Source organism: Boleophthalmus pectinirostris, unplaced genomic scaffold (assembly GCF_026225935.1).
Source record: "Boleophthalmus pectinirostris isolate CB_2022bp ecotype Guang Dong unplaced genomic scaffold, ASM2622593v1 HiC_scaffold_1, whole genome shotgun sequence".
Classification (NCBI taxonomy): Eukaryota; Metazoa; Chordata; class Actinopteri; order Gobiiformes; family Gobiidae; genus Boleophthalmus; species Boleophthalmus pectinirostris.
In genome coordinates this window covers 2,043,193-2,050,692 of record NW_026570970.1, presented here as the reverse complement: position 1 = coordinate 2,050,692, position 7,500 = coordinate 2,043,193, and the positions used below count along the sequence as shown (strand labels likewise).

At 41.8% G+C, this 7,500-nt stretch overlaps 1 protein-coding gene across 1 annotated transcript in view; it reads right to left on the bottom strand.

The window, feature by feature from the left end:
* The window catches only part of LOC110165238 (matrix-remodeling-associated protein 5-like), a 112,612-nt gene that overhangs the window by 98,467 nt on the left and 6,645 nt on the right, over positions 1-7,500 (bottom strand). The window contains 2 exon segments of the mRNA XM_055150642.1: positions 4,574-4,605; positions 4,608-4,702. Coding sequence (XP_055006617.1) covers positions 4,574-4,605; positions 4,608-4,702 — 127 coding nt within the window.

Here is a 7,500-nt window from a genome sequence, read left to right as displayed (position 1 = left end):
GAAGAGTCCACGGCCCCGAAGAGTCCGGCCCCGAAGAGTCCACACCACCCCGAAGAGTCCACAACCCCGAGAGTCCACAACCCCGAAGAGTCCACACCCGCGCCCCGAAGAGTCCGCAGCCCGAAGAGTCCACAGAGAGCCCCCGAAGAGTCCACAACCCCGAAGAGTCACAACCCGGAGTCCACACCGAAGAGTCCACAACCCCGAAGAGTCCACAACCCGAAGAGTCCGCGCCCCGAAGAGTCCGCAGCCCCGAAGAGTCCGCAAGCCCGAGAGTCCACGGCCCCGAAGACCACAGCCCGAAGAGTCCACAGCCCCGAAGAGTCCCCCCGAAGAGTCCACGTCCCGAAGAGTCCCCGAAGAGTCCACAACCCCGAAGAGTCCACAGAAGAGTCCAAACCGACCGGAGACGCCAACTCAGACTGACTCACTGCCCTACATACGGGACTGAAGCAAAACCAGGACTATACCAGGTCTAAACCAGGTCTAAACTACGACTAAACCATGTCTAAATCACTGAGGACTGAAATTCGGCAGGACTAAAACCAGGACTATATCAGGTCTAAACCACTGAGGACTGAAACTCAGATGTACGGGACTGAAGCTCAGACTGAAACTTGGACTGAAACTTGGACTGAAACTTGGACATATGGGACTGAAACTCGGAAAACCGAGCTCTAAACTAAGCTCTTAAACTGAACTGTGGAACCTTTCTGGTGGAGCGTCTGTCAAGCGCTTTTCTCCAAGATACAATATGACATTAAACAGCTCTAAACAAGGTCTAAACTAGAATTAAACCAGGACTAAAACCAGGACTAAACCTGGTTTAAACCTGGTTTAACTAATAAACTAATAAATATGATTTGAGTATCAATTACTCAGTAAATTCATGACATTAATCGCGGTGGTGAGAACATTTTATGTAACACTGACAAATTTCAAACATGAATCTGATTTTACAGCAGGAAAATTTACTTTAAAAATGCAAGTACAAGTTGTTACAAGGATTTTTTTTCTAGTAAATATTACAAATTTTTTTTTTTCATTGTAGATTTACAGGTTTAATCTACAAAAACACTGGAACGATCTAGAAAACATCTCAGACAGAAGCTCCACTAGAAAGGTTCCACAGTGCAGCTTTAAGTCTTGTACCTCACTTAATTTCAGAAACTAAACAGTGAAATATCAAACTTTTTAAGGCCGTCCTGGGGATCTGTGTATATGTGTGCAGGGCTTTTACTTTCACATCTGAAATGGTTTTGAAATAAAAATCAACTCAGAGTGAAAGTGAGACTCTATAAAAATGGAAAAAAAGGAGATGACACTTTTATTTGTTTTGTTTCTGTGTTTGCTGCAGGGGGAAAACGTCCCGATCTCCACGGAGACGAGCAGATGCACCAGGAAATCTCCCGGGCAATAAAACACCTCGAGACTGGTGTTTTTCACAATCCAAAATGTGATGATGTCATGTTTCCAGATGCGGATCAAACGCCCGAGATTCCGGCGGATTAACCCCAACACATGTGCGAATCAAACAGCTATTGTTCTTATTGTTCTTCGCCTCATTTACGCCTCCTTCACACTCTCAGCACTGAGGGTTTAAGTGTTTTTCTGACGACTTTTATCCGTTCAAAGATGTTTTTAACTGGAAAAAATGCAGTTAAATAAAAGTAATTACGTAGTTAGTTTCAAACATGTCAGCATTTTCTTCTTTTAAAAACAAAAAGAAACTCAAAACACAAAATTGTAAATGTTTAAACTAGGGCCTAATCGATATATCGGTTGGTCGATATTATCGGCTGATACATGCACTTGGAGACATATCGACCTAAATCTTGTCGATCTGGGCCGATATTCGACGTGAGCAGGTTTTAAGTCGTCATAAAACTCAGACTCTACATCAGGAGAATCAAACTCACAGAGGACAAAAGTACAAACTGGGACTAAGTCTTGGGCCAAACTAAATATTTATTGAAAAATTTCACCAACATCTGCATGTTAAACCTTTTCTTATTCAAATAAATGTTCAGTAAAAGTTTTGCTTAAACACTGAATCCAGAACAAACAGAATATAAAATAATAACAACATTTTAATTAAATCATGTCTCTGTAGTCGATCTGTGTGCGGCTTCAGCTCTGACACGTTTGACTTGATCTCATGGGCCAAATATAATTCTATCGTGGACCAAATTTGGCCCCCGGGCCTGAGTTTGACATGTCTGATCTACATCATGTCCATTTAATCCAATTTACAGACAGATTAATGTCCTAATATTTGTTGACGCATCAGGATTTATCCACAGAGTCATTTGTGTGTGTGACGTCGTACTGACCCTGACACACCACAGAGTCACGACTCACATGAGCCTGTTCACACTCGAGCAGGAGCCACAGAGCCACAGAGCCACAGAGTCACAGAGCCACAGAGCCACAGAGCCACAGAGCCAGAGCCACAGAGTCACAGAGCACAGAGCACAGAGTCCACAGAGCCACAGAGCCACAGAGTCACAGAGCCACAGAGTCACAGAGCCACAGAGTCACAGAGCCACAGAGCCACAGAGTCACAGAGCCACAGAGCCACAGAGCCACAGAGCCACAGATCCACGTGCAAAACTCTGAGACGCTGATTTAAACGCTCGTGTCTGATCCACGACACTGACGATAAATAAAAAGTGAACTTCAATAAAGTTCAGGACAGAAACAAAACTACTGCTGTTTTTATTAAAGTGCGAGTGTGAAGAAAAGACGACACACACACACAAACACACACACAAACACACACATACACATACACACACACAAACACACACACACACACACACAGCTGCTGTCCACATGCTGGTTTATTTTCTTTTTACAGCTGATTGTTTTGAGTCAGGATTAAAAAGACACTTGTGAGTTCAGACTTGTGATCTGAGAGGAGCCGGCGTGAGGCTGAGTGATGTAAATGTAAATTCTTTCTCGTTGTTTAGCTGCTGCAGCTCCACATAAACACTCTGTTTTCGTGACTCTACTGACTCCAGCGTGTGCACATGTGACTGGAGCTGCATTGATGTAAATGAGCTGTGAACAGATGTGTGAATGATCCACATTTACACATAATTAATTACCACAGTGCACAGCATTTTTACTTACTTTGTTTACCAGCGACAATGTGATGCAAAAATGCCATTAATCTGACCTACTATCTTTAAATATGACGTAAAGACGCAGAATAACAATAAATGACACCAGATCTAAGTTTTTTATCATTAAAAATATTTTTAAATCGACTATCAGCTCCTCCAACTCCTGTTTTATCTGTGTCATATCAGCAGCAAATAAATCCATATCAGTCAGGCCCGAGTTTAAACCAATAAAAAAATATATTCACATAAAATAATAATAATAATAATAATAAAAACTGAGATATCTATTGATTACATTGTACTTTACTATTAAATATACTAAATTTAACTATTTAACTACTAAAAAAAAAAAAAAAAAAAAAAGTTATTGTTAGTATTGTTACGTACATGTGAAAAGACGAGTGTCATTGTCTGTGCTTGTATGAAGTGTGCGTCATGTCCTTAATTAGCCCATTTGACCTCGTTTTTATGTTCTGAAGGTTCAGGTTGTGTCGGGTTATTGATGCCTAAGGTTTACGAGGCACATTTTATATGCAGTTTATTTTATTATTTCAAATTTATTTCAGCTGTTTGCCAACACATAAGTGGCTATAGGGACATATTTATTTAGTTATGCTTTTTTTTTTGTTTCGAAATCAGATATATTTTAAAACACGCAGACATTATAGCGTAAACTGCCACTCGGGGGATTTAAAACTTAAAGAAAGACCGATGGAGTGAGGCTATGACTTTGAAACAACATCGGGCGATGCAGAATGTTCAGAATGTAACAACAGCCAACACGAAGGCAAGAAGGTTCAAAAACAGCCTAGTCGGAAAACGTTGTCAATTAATTAGCTGCGCAAGAAAACCAGGTAAGTTTGGGGTTGTTACGGACAATTAAGAATGTGAACAAACACGTTGAGCGAATTTTGGAATGAATGAGCTGTAGAGTTTGAATTTTTATCGAGGCTCCTTAGTTTTTTTGCTGTATGATTGTTCTAAAATCTAAAATCAATCGGCGGATGGCGGGCGGGTGCGGTTTTGAAAACCTTCGGTGCAAATGGACAGCGGGCGGATGATGAGTTTTGTGTCGTGGTTGCGGATGAAAAAATAGCCCATCCGCGCATCTCTAATCCCAACACAAATCTGCTTTTTAACAATATTTATTTTATTTATTTTAGCTGCTCCTCCGTCCAAGAGGAAGTGTTACGCAAAATCAACTTTTTTTTTTGAGATTTCTACCAGGTTCTAACGTCGTTCCGTCATCAACAATCGTTCGTCAAAATAAAAATAAGTTGGCGTCTCTGTCCAATCAGAACCTTCCTCACCTCCAGACACATTAAATAAAAATGATTTAAAGTGTAAACCTCAATTCAGAATGTTTATTTCCATGTGAACTCGAAAGGGAAGATTTCAATTCAGGACAAAAACTTCCTGTGAAACGTGGCGAGTGTGCGTCTCACCTGCAGGTTCCTCATGTCTCTGAACACTCCGGGGGGATCTTCTGCAGGTGGTTGCTGTGGAGCATGAGCAGCTCCAGGTTCTTCAGACCCGACAGAGACTCGTTCTGGAGGAGCTGGATGCTGTTGAACCTGGCAAGGCAAAGACAGAACATCTCATTGGAGACAAGTCCACCACAAATGTCACGTAAAACTCAAGTGATGGAAATTGATATTGTGCAAAGATTTCTGTCGGTGTGTCTTTGTGTAAATGTGTTTTGTACCTGAGACCAGAGCTTCATGAACATGTGTAAAGACTCAGCAGACACAACTGTCCCACCCTCACGAAACTCTGTGTTGTTTAAGGTCCCGTTCACACTAGTGTGTATGTGAGTGGTTTTGGTTGTGGGTGCAGTGTTCGTTCACATTAATCCGGTGGAAAACGGCTCCAGAGACGGAACGATCTGGTGGACGCCTGAAAACACTGATACTCTGATGTAGGAGCTCTAGAATCTGTGTCGTTCGTTCATTCATTTTTCAAAATAAAACAAAAAATAAGAAAATGAAAAAAAAAACAACTATTTTCTTCATTATTTGTCTCAAAATTAAAATGAAAAAACAGATAATGATTCGTTTTTTAAATTTTCAATTTTGTGTTTAAATGGAAAAATGGAAAAAATTGATAACAGCCGTTTCCCGACTTAAACTGAGATGCCGGACTGAACCAGAACTGAACCAGGACTGAACTTAGGACTAAAACAAGACTAAAACTGGACGCAAATCGTTTCTGACACGATGATACGGTGACTCATTTCAGCATAAACGTGACCTTAGTCTGTCTTTGTGTAAATGTGAACTGTACCTAAGAACAGAACTTCATTAACTTCATAAAGCTCAACAGACACAACTACCCCAGCCTCAGAAAGTCCCTGGGTTGTTTTAACTGTCCTCAAATGTCCTCATAGGTCCTCAAAAGTCCTCATATGTCCTCAGATGTCTTCAAATGTCCTCAAATGTTCTAAAATGTCCTTAGATGTCCTTAGAAAGATGTCCTCATATGTCTCAAATGTCCTCAATTGTCTTCAGATGTCCTCAGATGCCCCCAAATGTCCTCACATGTCCTCAAATGCCCTCAAATATCCTCAAAAGTAATCAAATGCCCTCAAATGTCCTCAAATGTCTTCAAATGTCCTACAACGTCCACAGATGTCCTCAAATGTCCCCAAATGTCCTCACATGTCCTCAAATGCCCTCAAATATCCTCGGGTGTCCTCAAATGTCCTCAAACGTCCTCAGATGTCCTCAAATGTCCTCAAATGTCCTCAAATGTCCTCAAATGTCCTCAAATGTCCTCAAATGTCTCAAAATATCCTTAAATGTCCTCAAATAGCTTCAAATGTCCTCATATGTCCTAAAACGTCCTCAAATATCCTCAAATGCCTTCAAATGTCCCCATATGTCCTCAAAAGTCCTCAAATGTCCTCATATGTTCTAAAACGCCCTAAAATGTCCTCAAATGTCCTGATGTCCTCAGATGTCCTCAGATGTCCTCAAATGTCCTCAGATGTCCTCAGATGTCCTCAGATGTCCCAGATGTCCCCAGATGTGAGTTATTGATTAGCACGTCTGTGAAAAGTCCGTGTGTTTTGAAATATAAATTGTCTTTGAGTTGAAATCCTCGGAGCAGTGACCTGGGCTGATCTGCTGGAACGAGGATCAGAAATAAACCTTTGTCTTTGTTCCAAAAATTCATCAGATTTCGCAAATGGATTAATAATTTTTTTCTTCAAAATCTATATAATTTTTTTTCCACAACACTCTGATTAAATAATAAACTCCACTCCCGCGTCCGAACTCCAGGACTTTTCCCTCGTGGATCAATAAAGTCGAAGTTTTTGCCTCGTCCGTGAAAACAAGTGAATGTTTGAAGAAAAGCAGATTAGATCCACATGACACGAGAACATCAACACAAGAGGTGTGAAAATACACACAAAATAAAACACACAAATATCGACGTGTCGTATCGTCTAATGTGACGATACAGGATCGATATCGTGAGCCGCTGTATCGATATATCGTGTGTATGTGTGTGTTTGTAACCCAGGCTGATGTGTCGTGTGTGGTGTGTGTGTGTGTGTGTGTGTTGTGTGTATGTGTGTGTGTTGTGTGTATGTGTGTGTGTTGTGTGTGTGTGTGTGTGTACGTGTGTGTGTGTTGTGTACATGTGTGTGTGTGTGTGTATATGTGTGTGTGTGTTGTGTGTGTGTGTTGTGTTGTGTGTGTTGTGTTGTGTGTGTGTGTGTGTGTGTGTGTGTGTGTGTGTGTGTGTGTGTGTGTGTGTGTGTGTGTGTGTGTGTTGTGTGTGTGTGTGTGTGTGTGTGTGTGTGTGTGTGTGTGTGTGTGTGTGTGTGTGTGTGTGTGTGTGTGTGTGTGTGTGTGTGTGTGTGTGTGTGTGTGTGTGTGTGTGTGTGTGTGTGTGTGTGTGTGTGTGTGTGTGTGTGTGTGTGTGTGTGTGTGTGTGTGTGTGTGTGTGTGTGTGTGTGTGTGTGTGTGTGTATGTGTGTGTGTGTGTGTGTGTGTGTGTGTGTGTGTGTGTGTGTGTGTGTGTTGTGTGTGTGTGTGTGTGTGTGTGTGTGTGTGTGTGTGTGTGTGTGTGTGTGTGTGTGTGTGTGTGTGTGTGTGTGTGTGTGTGTGTGTGTGTGTGTGTGTGTGTGTGTGTGTTGTGTGTGTGTGTGTGTGTGTGTGTGTGTGTGTGTGTGTGTTGTGTGTGTGTGTGTGTGTGTGTGTGTGTGTGTGTGTGTGTGTGTGTGTGTGTGTGTGTGTGTGTGTGTGTGTGTGTGTGTGTGTGTGTGTGTGTGTGTGTGTGTGTGTGTGTGTGTGTGTGTGTGTGTGTGTGTGTGTGTGTGTGTGTGTGTGTGTGTGTGTGTGTGTGTGTGTGTGTGATGTGTGTG